An 18,444-nucleotide genomic window follows, 5' to 3' on the forward strand; every position below is an offset into this window, starting at 1 on the left:
GCAGAATAGTGAGTGCAGCTCTGGAGTATAATACAGGAGGTAACTCAGGATCAGTAATGTAATGTATGTACACAGTGACTGCACCTGCAGAATAGTGAGTGCAGCTCTGGAGAATAATACAGGATGTAACTCAGGATCAGTAATGTAATGTATGTACACAGTGACTGCACCTGCAGAATAGTGAGTGCAGCTCTGGAGAATAATACAGGATGTAACTCATGATCAGTAATGTAATGTATGTACACAGTGACTGCACCAGCAGAATAGTGAGTGCAGCTCTGGAGTATAATACAGGAGGTAACTCAGGATCAGTAATGTAATGTATGTACACAGTGACTGCACCTGCAGAATAGTGAGTGCAGCTCTGGAGAATAATACAGGATGTAACTCAGGATCAGTAATGTAATGTATGTACACAGTGAGTGCACCAGCAGAATAGTGAGTGCAGCTCTGGAGTATAATACAGGATGTAACTCAGGATCAGTAATGTAATGTATGTACACAGTGAGTGCACCAGCAGAATAGTGAGTGCATCTCTGGAGTATAATACAGGATGTAACTCAGGATCAGTAATGTAATGTATGTACACAGTGACTGCACCTGCAGAATAGTGAGTACAGCTCTGGAGTATAATACAGGAGGTAACTCATGATCAGTAATGTAATGTATGTACACAGTGACTGCACCAGCAGAATAGTGAGTGCAGCTCTGGAGTATAATACAGGACGTAACTCAGGATCAGTAATGTAATGTATGTACACAGTGACTGCACCAGCAGAATAGTGAGTGCAGCTCTGGAGTATAATACAGGATGTAACTCAGAATCAGTACAGGATCAGTAATGTAATGTATGTACACAGTGAGTGCACCAGCAGAATAGTGAGTGCAGCTCTGGAGTATAATACAGGAGGTAACTCACGATCAGTAATGTTATGTATGTACACAGTGACTGCACCAGCAGAATAGTGAGTGCAGCTCTGGAGTATAATACAGGATGTAACTCAGGATCAGTAATGTAATGTATGTACACAGTGACTGCACCAGCAGAATAGTGAGTGCAGCTCTGGAGTATAATACAGGAGGTAACTCAGGATCAGTAATGTAATGTATGTACACAGTGACTGCACCAGCAGAATAGTGAGTGCAGCTCTGGAGTATAATACAGGAGGTAACTCATGATCAGTAATGTAATGTATGTACACAGTGACTGCACCAGCAGAATAGTGAGTGCAGCTCTGGAGTGTAATACAGGATGTAACTCAGGATCAGTAATGTAATGCATGTACACAGTGATTGCACCAGCAGAATAGTGAGTGCAGCTCTGGAGTATAATACAGGAGGTAACTCAGGATCAGTAATGTAATGTATGTACACAGTGACTGCACCAGCAGTATAGTGAGTGCAGCTCTGGAGTATAATACAGGAGGTAACTCAGGATCAGTAATGTAATGTATGTACACAGTGAGTGCACCAGCAGAATAGTGAGTGCAGCTCTGGAGTATAATACAGGACGTAACTCAGAATCAGTACAGGATCAGTAATGTAATGTATGTACACAGTGAGCGCACCAGCAGAATAGTGAGTGCAGCTCTGGAGTATAATACAGGAGGTAACTCATGATCAGTAATGTAATGTATGTACACAGTGACTGCACCAGCAGAAGAGTGAGTGCAGCTCTGGAGTATAATACAGGAGGTAACTCAGGATCAGTTATGTAATGTATGTACACAGTGACTGCACCTGCAGAATAGTGACTGCAGCACTGGAGTATAATACAGAATGTAACTCAGGATCAGTAATGTAATATATGTAGACAGTGACTGCACCTGCAGAATAGTGACTGCAGCTCTGGAGTATAATACAGAATGTAACTCAGGATCAGTAATGTAATGTATGTACACAGTGACTGCACCAGCAGAATAGTGACTGCAGCTCTGGAGTATAATACAGGATGTAACTCAGTATCAGTAATGTAATGTATGTAGACAGTGAGTGCACCTGTAGAATAGTGAGTGCAGCTCTGGAGAATAATACAGGATGTAACTCAGGATCAGTAATGTAATGTATGTACACAGTGAGTGCACCAGCAGAATAGTGAGTGCAGCTCTGGAGTATAATACAGGATGTAACTCAGGATCAGTAATGTAATGTATGTACACAGTGAGTGCACCAGCAGAATAGTGAGTGCAGCTCTGGAGTATAATACAGGAGGTAACTCAGGATCAGTAATGTAATGTATGTACACAGTGACTGCACCTGCAGAATAGTGAGTGCAGCTCTGGAGAATAATACAGAATGTAACTCAGGATCAGTAATGTAATGTATGTACACAGTGACTGCACCAGCAGAATAGTGAGTGCAGCTCTGGAGTATAATACAGGATGTAACTCAGGATCAGTAATGTAATGTGTGTACACAGTGACTGCACCAGCAGAATAGTGAGTGCAGCTCTGGAGTGTAATACAGGATGTAACTCAGGATCAGTAATGTAATGCATGTACACAGTGATTGCACCAGCAGAATAGTGAGTGCAGCTCTGGAGTATAATACAGGAGGTAACTCATGATCAGTAATGTAATGTATGTACACAGTGACTGCACCAGCAGAATAGTGAGTGCAGCTCTGGAGTGTAATACAGGATGTAACTCAGGATCAGTAATGTAATGCATGTACACAGTGATTGCACCAGCAGAATAGTGAGTGCAGCTCTGGAGTATAATACAGGAGGTAACTCAGGATCAGTAATGTAATGTATGTACACAGTGACTGCACCAGCAGTATAGTGAGTGCAGCTCTGGAGTATAATACAGGAGGTAACTCAGGATCAGTAATGTAATGTATGTACACAGTGAGTGCACCAGCAGAATAGTGAGTGCAGCTCTGGAGTATAATACAGGACGTAACTCAGAATCAGTACAGGATCAGTAATGTAATGTATGTACACAGTGAGCGCACCAGCAGAATAGTGAGTGCAGCTCTGGAGTATAATACAGGAGGTAACTCATGATCAGTAATGTAATGTATGTACACAGTGACTGCACCAGCAGAAGAGTGAGTGCAGCTCTGGAGTATAATACAGGAGGTAACTCAGGATCAGTTATGTAATGTATGTACACAGTGACTGCACCTGCAGAATAGTGACTGCAGCACTGGAGTATAATACAGAATGTAACTCAGGATCAGTAATGTAATATATGTAGACAGTGACTGCACCTGCAGAATAGTGACTGCAGCTCTGGAGTATAATACAGAATGTAACTCAGGATCAGTAATGTAATGTATGTACACAGTGACTGCACCAGCAGAATAGTGACTGCAGCTCTGGAGTATAATACAGGATGTAACTCAGTATCAGTAATGTAATGTATGTAGACAGTGAGTGCACCTGTAGAATAGTGAGTGCAGCTCTGGAGAATAATACAGGATGTAACTCAGGATCAGTAATGTAATGTATGTACACAGTGAGTGCACCAGCAGAATAGTGAGTGCAGCTCTGGAGTATAATACAGGATGTAACTCAGGATCAGTAATGTAATGTATGTACACAGTGAGTGCACCAGCAGAATAGTGAGTGCAGCTCTGGAGTATAATACAGGAGGTAACTCAGGATCAGTAATGTAATGTATGTACACAGTGACTGCACCTGCAGAATAGTGAGTGCAGCTCTGGAGAATAATACAGAATGTAACTCAGGATCAGTAATGTAATGTATGTACACAGTGACTGCACCAGCAGAATAGTGAGTGCAGCTCTGGAGTATAATACAGGATGTAACTCAGGATCAGTAATGTAATGTGTGTACACAGTGACTGCACCAGCAGAATAGTGAGTGCAGCTCTGGAGTATAATACAGGATGTAACTCAGGATCAGTAATGTAATGTATGTACACAGTGAGTGCACCAGCAGAATAGTGAGTGCAGCTCTGGAGTATAATACAGGAGGTAACTCAGGATCAGTAATGTAATGTATGTACACAGTGACTGCACCTGCAGAATAGTGAGTGCAGCTCTGGAGAATAATACAGGATGTAACTCAGGATCAGTAATGTAATGTATGTACACAGTGAGTGCACCAGCAGAATAGTGAGTGCAGCTCTGGAGTATAATACAGGATGTAACTCAGGATCAGTAATGTAATGTATGTACACAGTGAGTGCACCAGCAGAATAGGGAATGCAGCTCTGGAGTATAATACAGGAGGTAACTCAGGATCGGTAATGTAATGTATGTACACAGTGACTGCACCTGCAGAATAGTGAGTGCAGCTCTGGAGAATAATACAGGATGTAACTCAGGATCAGTAATGTAATGTATGTACACAGTGACTGCACCTGCAGAATAGTGAGTGCAGCTCTGGAGAATAATACAGGATGTAACTCATGATCAGTAATGTAATGTATGTACACAGTGACTGCACCAGCAAAATAGTGAGTGCAGCTCTGGAGTATAATACAGGAGGTAACTCAGGATCAGTAATGTAATGTATGTACACAGTGACTGCACCTGCAGAATAGTGAGTGCAGCTCTGGAGAATAATACAGGATGTAACTCAGGATCAGTAATGTAATGTATGTACACAGTGAGTGCACCAGCAGAATAGTGAGTGCAGCTCTGGAGTATAATACAGGATGTAACTCAGGATCAGTAATGTAATGTATGTACACAGTGAGTGCACCAGCAGAATAGTGAGTGCAGCTCTGGAGTATAATACAGGAAGTAACTCAGGATCAGTAATGTAATGTATGTACACAGTGACTGCACCTGCAGAATAGTGAGTGCAGCTCTGGAGAATAATACAGGATGTAACTCAGGATCAGTAATGTAATGTATGTACACAGTGACTGCACCTGCAGAATAGTGAGTGCAGCTCTGGAGTATAATACAGGAGGTAACTCATGATCAGTAATGTAATGTATATACACAGTGACTGCACCAGCAGAATAGTGAGTGCAGCTCTGGAGTATAATACAGTACGTAACTCAGGATCAGTAATGTAATGTATGTACACAGTGATTGCACCAGCAGAATAGTTAGTGCAGCTCTGGAGAATAATACAGGATGTAACTCAGGATCAGTAATGTAATGTATGTACACAGTGAGTGCACCAGCAGAATAGTGAGTGCAGCTCTGGAGTATAATACAGGATGTAACTCAGGATCAGTAATGTAATGTATGTACACAGTGAGTGCACCAGCAGAATAGTGAGTGCAGCTCTGGAGTATAATACAGGAGGTAACTCAGGATCAGTAATGTAATGTATGTACACAGTGACTGCACCTGCAGAATAGTGAGTGCAGCTCTGGAGAATAATACAGGATGTAACTCAGGATCAGTAATGTAATGTATGTACACAGTGATTGCACCAGCAGAATAGTGAGTGCAGCTCTGGAGTATAATACAGGAGGTAACTCAGGATCAGTAATGTAATGTATGTACAAAGTGAGTGCACCAGCAGAATAGTGAGTGCAGCTCTGGAGTATAATACAGGACGTAACTCAGAATCAGTACAGGATCAGTAATGTAATGTATGTACACAGTGAGCGCACCAGCAGAATAGTGAGTGCAGCTCTGGAGTATAATACAGGAGGTAACTCATGATCAGTAATGTAATGTATATACACAGTGACTGCACCAGCAGAATAGTGAGTGCAGCTCTGGAGTATAATACAGGAGGTAACTCAGGATCAGTAATGTAATGTATGTACACAGTGACTGCACCTGCAGAATAGTGAGTGCAGCTCTGGAGTATAATACAGGATGTAACTCAGGATCAGTAATGTAATGTATGTAGACAGTGACTGCACCTGCAGAATAGTGACTGCAGCTCTGGAGTATAATACAGAATGTAACTCAGGATCAGTAATGTAATGTATGTAGACAGTGACTGCACCTGCAGAATAGTGAGTGCAGCTCTGGAGTATAATGCAGGATGTAACTCAGGATCCGTAATGTAATGTATGTGCACAGTGACTGCACCTGCAGAATAGTGACTGCAGCTCTGGAGTATAATACAGACTGTAACTCAGGATCAGTAATGTAATGTATGTACACAGTGACTGCACCAGCAGAATAGTTACTGCAGCTCTGAAGTATAATACAGGATGTAACTCAGGATCAGTAATGTAATGTATGTAGACAGTGACTGCACCTGCAGAATAGTGAGTGCAGCTCTGGAGTATAATGCAGGATGTAACTCAGGATCCGTAATGTAATGTATGTACACAGTGACTGCACTAGAAGAATAGTGAGTGCAGCTCTGGAGTATAATACAGGAGGTAACTCAGGATCAGTAATGTAATGTATGTACACAGTGACTGCACCAGCAGAATAGTGAGTGCAGCTCTGGAGTATAACACAGGAGGTAACTCAGGATCAGTAATGTAATGTATGTACACAGTGACTGCACCTGCAGAATAGTGAGTGCAGCTCTGGGGAATAATACAGGATGTAACTCAGGATCAGTAATGTAATGTATGTACACAGTGAGTGCACCAGCAGAATAGTGAGTGCAGCTCTGGAGTATAATACAGGATGTAACTCAGGATCAGTAATGTAATGTATGTACACAGTGAGTGCACCAGCAGAATAGTGAGTGCAGCTCTGGAGTATAATACAGGAGGTAACTCAGGATCAGTAATATAATGTATGTACACAGTGACTGCACCTGCAGAATAGTGAGTGCAGCTCTGGAGAATAATACAGGATGTAACTCAGGATCAGTAATGTAATGTATGCACACAGTGAGTGCACCAGCAGAATAGTGAGTGCAGCTCTGGAGTATAATACAGGATGTAACTCAGGATCAGTAATGTAATGTATGTACACAGTGAGTGCACCAGCAGAATAGTGAGTGCAGCTCTGGAGTATAATACAGGAGGTAACTCAGGATCAGTAATGTAATGTATGTACACAGTGACTGCACCTGCAGAATAGTGAGTGCAGCTCTGGAGAATAATACAGGAGGTAACTCAGGATCAGTAATGTAATGTATGTACACAGTGACTGCACCAGCAGAATAGTGAGTGCAGCTCTGGAGTATAATACAGGAGGTAATTCAGGATCAGTAATGTAATGTATGTACACAGTGACTGCACCTGCAGAATAGTGAGTGCAGCTCTGGAGAATAATACAGAATGTAACTCAGGATCAGTAATGTAATGTATGTACACAGTGACTGCACCAGCAGAATAGTGAGTGCAGCTCTGGAGTATAATACAGGATGTAACTCAGGATCAGTAATGTAATGTGTGTACACAGTGACTGCACCAGCAGAATAGTGAGTGCAGCTCTGGAGTATAATACAGGATGTAACTCAGGATCAGTAATGTAATGTATGTACACAGTGAGTGCACCAGCAGAATAGTGAGTGCAGCTCTGGAGTATAATACAGGAGGTAACTCAGGATCAGTAATGTAATGTATGTACACAGTGACTGCACCTGCAGAATAGTTAGTGCAGCTCTGGAGAATAATACAGGATGTAACTCAGGATCAGTAATGTAATGTATGTACACAGTGAGTGCACCAGCAGAATAGTGAGTGCAGCTCTGGAGTATAATACAGGATGTAACTCAGGATCAGTAATGTAATGTATGTACACAGTGAGTGCACCAGCAGAATAGTGAGTGCAGCTCTGGAGTATAATACAGGAGGTAACTCAGGATCAGTAATGTAATGTATGTACACAGAGACTGCACCAGCAGAATAATGAGTGCAGCTCTGGAGAATAATACAGGATGTAACTCAGGATCAGTAATGTAATGTATGTACACAGTGAGTGCACCAGCAGAATAGGGAATGCAGCTCTGGAGTATAATACAGGAGGTAACTCAGGATCGGTAATGTAATGTATGTACACAGTGACTGCACCTGCAGAATAGTGAGTGCAGCTCTGGAGAATAATACAGGATGTAACTCAGGATCAGTAATGTAATGTATGTACACAGTGACTGCACCTGCAGAATAGTGAGTGCAGCTCTGGAGAATAATACAGGATGTAACTCATGATCAGTAATGTAATGTATGTACACAGTGACTGCACCAGCAAAATAGTGAGTGCAGCTCTGGAGTATAATACAGGAGGTAACTCAGGATCAGTAATGTAATGTATGTACACAGTGACTGCACCTGCAGAATAGTGAGTGCAGCTCTGGAGAATAATACAGGATGTAACTCAGGATCAGTAATGTAATGTATGTACACAGTGAGTGCACCAGCAGAATAGTGAGTGCAGCTCTGGAGTATAATACAGGATGTAACTCAGGATCAGTAATGTAATGTATGTACACAGTGAGTGCACCAGCAGAATAGTGAGTGCAGCTCTGGAGTATAATACAGGAAGTAACTCAGGATCAGTAATGTAATGTATGTACACAGTGACTGCACCTGCAGAATAGTGAGTGCAGCTCTGGAGAATAATACAGGATGTAACTCAGGATCAGTAATGTAATGTATGTACACAGTGACTGCACCTGCAGAATAGTGAGTGCAGCTCTGGAGTATAATACAGGAGGTAACTCATGATCAGTAATGTAATGTATATACACAGTGACTGCACCAGCAGAATAGTGAGTGCAGCTCTGGAGTATAATACAGTACGTAACTCAGGATCAGTAATGTAATGTATGTACACAGTGATTGCACCAGCAGAATAGTTAGTGCAGCTCTGGAGAATAATACAGGATGTAACTCAGGATCAGTAATGTAATGTATGTACACAGTGAGTGCACCAGCAGAATAGTGAGTGCAGCTCTGGAGTATAATACAGGATGTAACTCAGGATCAGTAATGTAATGTATGTACACAGTGAGTGCACCAGCAGAATAGTGAGTGCAGCTCTGGAGTATAATACAGGAGGTAACTCAGGATCAGTAATGTAATGTATGTACACAGTGACTGCACCTGCAGAATAGTGAGTGCAGCTCTGGAGAATAATACAGGATGTAACTCAGGATCAGTAATGTAATGTATGTACACAGTGATTGCACCAGCAGAATAGTGAGTGCAGCTCTGGAGTATAATACAGGAGGTAACTCAGGATCAGTAATGTAATGTATGTACAAAGTGAGTGCACCAGCAGAATAGTGAGTGCAGCTCTGGAGTATAATACAGGACGTAACTCAGAATCAGTACAGGATCAGTAATGTAATGTATGTACACAGTGAGCGCACCAGCAGAATAGTGAGTGCAGCTCTGGAGTATAATACAGGAGGTAACTCATGATCAGTAATGTAATGTATATACACAGTGACTGCACCAGCAGAATAGTGAGTGCAGCTCTGGAGTATAATACAGGAGGTAACTCAGGATCAGTAATGTAATGTATGTACACAGTGACTGCACCTGCAGAATAGTGAGTGCAGCTCTGGAGTATAATACAGGATGTAACTCAGGATCAGTAATGTAATGTATGTAGACAGTGACTGCACCTGCAGAATAGTGACTGCAGCTCTGGAGTATAATACAGAATGTAACTCAGGATCAGTAATGTAATGTATGTAGACAGTGACTGCACCTGCAGAATAGTGAGTGCAGCTCTGGAGTATAATGCAGGATGTAACTCAGGATCCGTAATGTAATGTATGTGCACAGTGACTGCACCTGCAGAATAGTGACTGCAGCTCTGGAGTATAATACAGAATGTAACTCAGGATCAGTAATGTAATGTATGTACACAGTGACTGCACCAGCAGAATAGTTACTGCAGCTCTGAAGTATAATACAGGATGTAACTCAGGATCAGTAATGTAATGTATGTAGACAGTGACTGCACCTGCAGAATAGTGAGTGCAGCTCTGGAGTATAATGCAGGATGTAACTCAGGATCCGTAATGTAATGTATGTACACAGTGACTGCACTAGAAGAATAGTGAGTGCAGCTCTGGAGTATAATACAGGAGGTAACTCAGGATCAGTAATGTAATGTATGTACACAGTGACTGCACCAGCAGAATAGTGAGTGCAGCTCTGGAGTATAACACAGGAGGTAACTCAGGATCAGTAATGTAATGTATGTACACAGTGACTGCACCTGCAGAATAGTGAGTGCAGCTCTGGGGAATAATACAGGATGTAACTCAGGATCAGTAATGTAATGTATGTACACAGTGAGTGCACCAGCAGAATAGTGAGTGCAGCTCTGGAGTATAATACAGGATGTAACTCAGGATCAGTAATGTAATGTATGTACACAGTGAGTGCACCAGCAGAATAGTGAGTGCAGCTCTGGAGTATAATACAGGAGGTAACTCAGGATCAGTAATATAATGTATGTACACAGTGACTGCACCTGCAGAATAGTGAGTGCAGCTCTGGAGAATAATACAGGATGTAACTCAGGATCAGTAATGTAATGTATGCACACAGTGAGTGCACCAGCAGAATAGTGAGTGCAGCTCTGGAGTATAATACAGGATGTAACTCAGGATCAGTAATGTAATGTATGTACACAGTGAGTGCACCAGCAGAATAGTGAGTGCAGCTCTGGAGTATAATACAGGAGGTAACTCAGGATCAGTAATGTAATGTATGTACACAGTGACTGCACCTGCAGAATAGTGAGTGCAGCTCTGGAGAATAATACAGGAGGTAACTCAGGATCAGTAATGTAATGTATGTACACAGTGACTGCACCAGCAGAATAGTGAGTGCAGCTCTGGAGTATAATACAGGAGGTAATTCAGGATCAGTAATGTAATGTATGTACACAGTGACTGCACCTGCAGAATAGTGAGTGCAGCTCTGGAGAATAATACAGAATGTAACTCAGGATCAGTAATGTAATGTATGTACACAGTGACTGCACCAGCAGAATAGTGAGTGCAGCTCTGGAGTATAATACAGGATGTAACTCAGGATCAGTAATGTAATGTGTGTACACAGTGACTGCACCAGCAGAATAGTGAGTGCAGCTCTGGAGTATAATACAGGATGTAACTCAGGATCAGTAATGTAATGTATGTACACAGTGAGTGCACCAGCAGAATAGTGAGTGCAGCTCTGGAGTATAATACAGGAGGTAACTCAGGATCAGTAATGTAATGTATGTACACAGTGACTGCACCTGCAGAATAGTTAGTGCAGCTCTGGAGAATAATACAGGATGTAACTCAGGATCAGTAATGTAATGTATGTACACAGTGAGTGCACCAGCAGAATAGTGAGTGCAGCTCTGGAGTATAATACAGGATGTAACTCAGGATCAGTAATGTAATGTATGTACACAGTGAGTGCACCAGCAGAATAGTGAGTGCAGCTCTGGAGTATAATACAGGAGGTAACTCAGGATCAGTAATGTAATGTATGTACACAGAGACTGCACCAGCAGAATAATGAGTGCAGCTCTGGAGAATAATACAGGATGTAACTCAGGATCAGTAAGGTAATGTATGTACACAGTGACTGCACCTGCAGAATAGTGAGTGCAGCTCTGGAGAATAATACAGGATGTAACTCATGATCAGTAATGTAATGTATGTACACAGTGACTGCACCAGCAGAATAGTGAGTGCAGCTCTGGAGTATAATACAGGAGGTAACTCAGGATCAGTAATGTAATGTATGTACACAGTGACTGCACCTGCAGAATAGTGAGTGCAGCTCTGGAGAATAATACAGGATGTAACTCATCATCAGTAATGTAATGTATGTACACAGTGAGTGCACCAGCAGAATAGTGAGTGCAGCTCTGGAGTATAATACAGGATGTAACTCAGGATCAGTAATGTAATGTATGTACCCAGTGAGTGCACCAGCAGAATAGTGAGTGCAGCTCTGGAGTATAATACAGGAGGTAACTCAGGATCAGTAATGTAATGTATGTACACAGTGACTGCACCTGCAGAATAGTGAGTGCAGCTCTGGAGAATAATACAGGATGTAACTCAGGATCAGTAATGTAATGTATGTACACAGTGACTGCACCTGCAGAATAGTGAGTGCAGCTCTGGAGTATAATACAGGAGGTAACTCATGATCAGTAATGTAATGTATGTACACAGTGACTGCACCAGCAGAATAGTGAGTGCAGCTCTGGAGTATAATACAGGACGTAACTCAGGATCAGTAATGTAATGTATGTACACAGTGACTGCACCAGCAGAATAGTGAGTGCAGCTCTGGAGTATAATACAGGATGTAACTCAGAATCAGTACAGGATCAGTAATGTAATGTATGTACACAGTGAGTGCACCAGCAGAATAGTGAGTGCAGCTCTGGAGTATAATACAGGAGGTAACTCATGATCAGTAATGTAATGTATGTACACAGTGACTGCACCAGCAGAATAGTGAGTGCAGCTCTGGAGTATAATACAGGATGTAACTCAGGATCAGTAATGTAATGTATGTACACAGTGACTGCAGCAGCAGAATAGTGAGTGCAGCTCTGGAGTATAATACAGGAGGTAACTCAGGATCAGTAATGTAATGTATGTACACAGTGACTGCACCAGCAGAATAGTGAGTGCAGCTCTGGAGTATAATACAGGAGGTAACTCATGATCAGTAATGTAATGTATGTACACAGTGACTGCACCAGCAGAATAGTGAGTGCAGCTCTGGAGTATAATACAGGATGTAACTCAGGATCAGTAATGTAATGCATGTACACAGTGATTGCACCAGCAGAATAGTAAGTGCAGCTCTGGAGTATAATACAGGAGGTAACTCAGGATCAGTAATGTAATGTATGTACACAGTGAGTGCACCAGCAGAATAGTGAGTGCAGCTCTGGAGTATAATACAGTAGGTAACTCAGGATCAGTAATGTAATGTATGTACACAGTGACTGCACCTGCAGAATAGTGAGTGCAGCTCTGGAGAATAATACAGGATGTAACTCAGGATCAGTAATGTAATGTATGTACACAGTGAGTGCACCAGCAGAATAGTGAGTGCAGCTCTGGAGTATAATACAGGATGTAACTCAGGATCAGTAATGTAATGTATGTACACAGTGAGTGCACCAGCAGAATAGTGAGTGCAGCTCTGGAGTATAATACAGGAGGTAACTCAGGATCAGTAATGTAATGTATGTACACAGTGACTGCACCTGCAGAATAGTGAGTGCAGCTCTGGAGTATAATACAGGATGTAACTCAGGATCAGTAATGTAATGTATGTACACAGTGACTGCACCAGCAGAATAGTGAGTGCAGCTCTGGAGTATAATACAGGATGTAACTCAGGATCAGTAATGTAATGTGTGTACACAGTGACTGCACCAGCAGAATAGTGAGTGCAGCTCTGGAGTATAATACAGGATGTAACTCAGGATCAGTAATGTAATGTATGTACACAGTGAGTGCACCAGCAGAATAGTGAGTGCAGCTCTGGAGTATAATACAGGAGGTAACTCAGGATCAGTAATGTAATGTATGTACACAGTGACTGCACCTGCAGAATAGTGATTATAAACAGGTTAAATACAGCACAAACTTCAGAAGAAAACGACCCAAGTATTTATATTAATTGTGGATTTATTTTCTTGGTACAGGATCAGTAATGTAATGTATTTATACAGTGACTGCACCAGCAGAATAGTGAGTGCAGCTCTGGAGTATAATACAGGATGTAACTCCGGATCAGTAATGTAATGTATGTACACAGTGACTGCACCAGCAGAATAGTGAGTGCAGCTCTGGAGTATAATACAGGAGGTAACTCAGGATCAGTAATGTAATGTATGTACACAGTGACTGCACCAGCAGAATAGTGAGTGCAGCTCACTAATCGACTTAATTGACGGAATACAGTGTAAAGTTCTTATGAGAACTTAGGCAATAAAGCTTTATAAGTTTCTAACAACAACTTCTTAAATAATGATTCATCATCATCATCATCACCGCATGGTTCAAGTTTGCTATAACACTTTTCTCCATATTTTGTGTTGTCTTCTGAATTCTTGGTGTCCATTAGACACATCATGGCTTTCCAGTCGCACTCACATATTCGTGAGGCACATACTCCTATGTACCTATTCCAATCTGCGGGAGTAACAGAAACATTTATCATTATGAAGGATCCGCGCCTGAGAGATGAGACAAAGGAGCTGTAATCTGATTTAATAGTGAATGGTGCGGACAACAAATTTCCAGTTTATGTGAAAAGAATGAAAGAAGTTTCATAAAATACCTCAGCCGTGATAAAGCGACTTCTCGTGGAGTAAATAAAGTTTAATGGCTGCCGATTCTGAATCCAATACTTCTGTATCTTTCTAATAGGCTTTAAACCGATTAGTCAAACAGTTTGCACGACCTGACAAATTCATTATAATATATAGCAGGAAAATGGCATAAAGTAATATAGAAATAAACTCTGATCCGTGACTACAGCACAGTTCTGTCCGTGGTGCCCGGCAGCTGAACGATGCACCAGATTCACTATGACCTCTACGCTTCTACGGAGCGTCTTACTCCAGCGCACCCGGGATCATGACTGGAAATGAAAACATCAGTTTTGGTGAATCAGGGCCGTTATACCTAAAACTCCTATACAAGTTTAATGTCTCTGAATGAAGTGAGTGATCTAGAACACTTTTATCTCTATCTAAAAAAATTGTAATCACAGCTGAGGGTTTGTTACACTCGTATCTCACAATGTCACCTTGTATCCTGACCCCAAAGAGAACGGAGCACTTACCACAAGTGATGGTCCCGTTGCTGTAAGTGTAAGTGTATTTCTGATATCCATTGAAACAGAAAATAATATCGTTATAGCAGCATCGTCGTATACCGCAGCACCTGAGGGAGCAAGAGAGTAATGTCACCGGGGCGAAACTATAATGTGTTCAATCCCACCTGGACCCTGCAGGCAAAAAAGAAAAAAATCCTGGTGGTCTGTAGGAGAAGACCCTTACTATTAACTCTTGTGTGTGCGTCAGCGCGATGACTGCACGTTGGCCTGTCCGGACCTTGTCAGCGGACTCATCCGGATCCTGTATTAAGTGAATATCTGATGTTTTCTATATAATAGAAGCTTGTGGGATAACATAAACAATGGGGGACCCTCATACACTGCGGGGGCAATTGTGGGGGTCCCTGAAATGGTGTGTGAGGGCACTCATACTTTATAGGAACTACTCTTGGGGGACTTGCAAAACGTGGGGGCTATTATAGAGTTTAATAACTCTCTAAGTAATCTAGTAGATGTCACCTGCAGTCCTATGTAACACCACAGATAACACAGTGATAACTCTCTGAGTACAGATAATGTAGTAGATGTCACCTGCAGTTCTATGTAACACCACAGATAACACAGTGATAACTCCCTGAGTACAGATAATGTAGTAGATGTCACCTGCAGTCCTATGTAACACCACAGATAACACAGTGATAACTCTCTGAGTACAGATAATGTAGTAGATGTCACATGCAGTCCTATGTAACACCACAGATAACACAGTGATAACTCTCTGAGTACAGATAATGCAGTAGATGTCACCTGCAGTCCTATGTAACACCACAGATAACACAGTGATAACTCTCTGAGTACAGATAATGCAGTAGATGTCACCTACAGTCCTATGTAACACCACAGATAACACAGTGATAACTCTCTAAGTACAGATAATGTAGTAGATGTCACCTGCAGTCCTATGTAACACCACAGATAACACCGTGATAACTCTCTGAGTACAGATAATGTAGTAGATGTCACCTGCAGTCCTATGTAATACCACAGATAACACAGTGTACAGATAATGTAGTAGATGTCACCTGCAGTCCTATGTAACACCACAGATAACACAGTGATAACTCTCTGAGTACAGATAATGTAGTAGATGTCACCTGCAGTCCTATGTAACACCACAGATAACACAGTGATAACTCTCTGAGTACAGATAATATAGTTGATGTCACCTGCAGTCCTATGTAACACCACAGATAACACAGGGATAACTCTCTGAGTACAGATAATGCAGTAGATGTCACCTGCAGTCCAATGTAAAACCACAGATAACTCAGTGATAACTCTCTGAGTACAGATAATATTGTAGATGTCACCTGCAGTCCCATGTAACAACACAGATAGCACAGTGATAACTCTGTGAGTACAGATAATGTAGCAGATGTCACCTGCAGTCCTATGTAAAACCACAGATAACTCAGTGATAACTCTCTGAGTACACATAATATAGTAGATGTCACCTGCAGTCCTATGTAACACCACAGATAACACAGTGATAACTCTCTGAGTACAGATAATGTAGTAGATGTCACATGCAGTCCTATGTAGCACCACAGATAACACAGTGATAACTCTCTGAGTACAGATAATGTAGTAGATGTCACCTGCAGTCCTATGTAAAACCACAGATAACACAGTGATAACTCTCTGAGTACAGATAATATTTTAGATGTCACCTGCAGTCCTATGTAACACCACAGATAGCACAGTGATAACTCTGTGAGTACAGATAATGTAGCAGATGTCACCTGCAGTCCTATGTAAAACCACAGATAACTCAGCGATAACTCTCTGAGTACAGATAATGTAGTAGATGTCACCTGCAGTCCTATGTAACACCACAGATAACACAGTGATAACTCTCTGAGTACAGATAATGTAGTAGATGTCACCTGCAGTCCTATGTATCACCACAGATAACATAGTTATAACTGCTTGAGTACAGATAATGTAGTAGATGTCACCTGCAGTCCTATGTAACACCACAGATAACACAGTGTACAGATAATGTAGTAGATGTCATCTGCAGTCCTATGTAACACCACAGATAAAACAGTGATCACTCTCTGAGTACAGATAATGTAGTAGATGTCACCTGCAGTCCTATGTAACACCACAGATAACACAGTGATGACTCTCTGAGTACAGATAATGTAGTAGATGTCACCTGCAGTCCTATGTAACACCACAGATAACACAGTGATAACTCTCTGAGTACAGATAATGTAGTAGATGTCACCTGCAGTCCTATGTAACACCACAGATAACACAGTGATAACTCTCTGAGTACAGATAATGTAGTAGATGTCACCTGCAGTCCTGTGTAACACCACAGATAACACAGTGATAACTCTCTGAGTACAGATAATGTAGTAGATGTCACTTGCAGTCCTATGTAGCACCACAGATAACACAGTGATAACTCTCTGAGTACAGATAACATAGTAGATATCACCTGCAGTCCTATGTAACACCACAGATAACACAGTGATGACTCTCTGAGTACAGATAATGCAGTAGATGTCACCTGCAGTCCTATGTAACACCACAGATAACACAGTGATAACTCTCTGAGTACAGATAATGTAGTAGATGTCACCTGCAGTCCTATGTAACACCACAGATAACACAGTGATAACTCTCTGAGTACAGATAATGTAGTAGATGTCACCCGCAGTCCTATGTAAAACCACAGATAACACAGTGATAACTCTCTGAGTACAGATAATGTAGTAGATGTCATCTGCAGTCCTATGTAACACCACAGATAACACAGTGATAACGCTCTGTGTTTTATCTGTGGTGTTACATAGGACTGCATGTCACGTCTTGTATAGATTTTCACTTACCTTCGAATGCGATCCAATAATTGATCACTTGTTGTTTTCGCACATATGCAGTCATTAGGAAGAGCATCTGATATCTCTTTGGTCGTTGTTTCCTTCACCATATCTCTGAAATCTTTGCTATGGATTCTGATGCCGTCCACCGACCCTAGAAGATAAAAGCCGCCATCACTTGTTGTGTGACACTGATCGGAGCAGTCACCAGGAGTGACGGATGTTACAGGGAATATTCCTCTTCTGGATCAGGAGCTGCCTGGAGATCAGTCCCTACTATATTCCCATTACCTGAGAGGCTCCAGATAATATCAGGACTTACCGAGACTAAGGAGGAGCAGCAGACAGGTTATCATTGTGCCCAGGAGACCGAGGGGAATATCCAGGAGAAGACGATCTGTAAGAACAGCAGATACCACCATGCTTTATATCCTCCTGATATCTGCACTACATATTCCTACCACTAGGTGGGGCTGCAGAGAGCTATCTGCTATTGGCTGCCTGGGGGCTTATTACCTAATAACAGCATCATATGATCCGGTGATCGTGTACGGAAACATTAACCCTTATCTGTACAGTACATGTGAATTTAGGGAAACAAAATTGTTCCCACGGAATCAATAGATGGTGGAATGTGTGTGATAATGACCACGGAGTGAAAATTTAACAACACAAAATATTGGCAGAACTGTACGTTTTGGGGAGAGTAGGCATTTTCACCAAAGTAAGAATTACTAGATTATATTCTAATATATATGGACTTAAATTCACGTCAATTTTCAGTTGTTTTTTTTTTTTTCGTTTTTGTCTTTTCCTCCCCTTCTTCCTAGAGCCATAACTTTTTTTATTTTTGTCTGTACCCATGGCTGTACGAGGACCTGTTTTTTTACGGGACGAGTTATATTTTTGAATGTCAT

At 41.7% G+C, this 18,444-nt stretch overlaps 1 protein-coding gene across 3 annotated transcripts in view; it reads right to left on the reverse strand.

Annotated features, from left to right (window-relative positions):
• The window catches only part of LOC141194397 (acidic phospholipase A2 5-like), a 63,419-nt gene extending 45,414 nt beyond the window's left edge, over positions 1 to 18,005 (reverse strand). Inside the window, exons 1-4 of one of the 3 annotated variants that reach the window (XM_073662300.1) lie at positions 17,850 to 18,005; positions 17,537 to 17,681; positions 14,640 to 14,740; positions 13,460 to 13,984 (exon numbers count right to left, since the gene is read on the reverse strand). In XM_073662300.1, coding sequence (XP_073518401.1) covers positions 13,764 to 13,984; positions 14,640 to 14,740; positions 17,537 to 17,681; positions 17,850 to 17,949 — 567 coding nt within the window. In that variant the 5' untranslated portion in view covers positions 17,950 to 18,005 and the 3' untranslated portion in view covers positions 13,460 to 13,763. The other 2 variants (XM_073662302.1, XM_073662301.1) reach the window with 2 other exon arrangements.
• Between the last annotated feature and the right edge of the window lie 439 nt (positions 18,006 to 18,444).

This window comes from Phyllobates terribilis, unplaced genomic scaffold (assembly GCF_046119375.1).
Source record: "Phyllobates terribilis strain yellow unplaced genomic scaffold, ASM4611937v1 Scaffold_70__1_contigs__length_7381418, whole genome shotgun sequence".
In the NCBI taxonomy this organism is placed as follows: Eukaryota; Metazoa; Chordata; class Amphibia; order Anura; family Dendrobatidae; genus Phyllobates; species Phyllobates terribilis.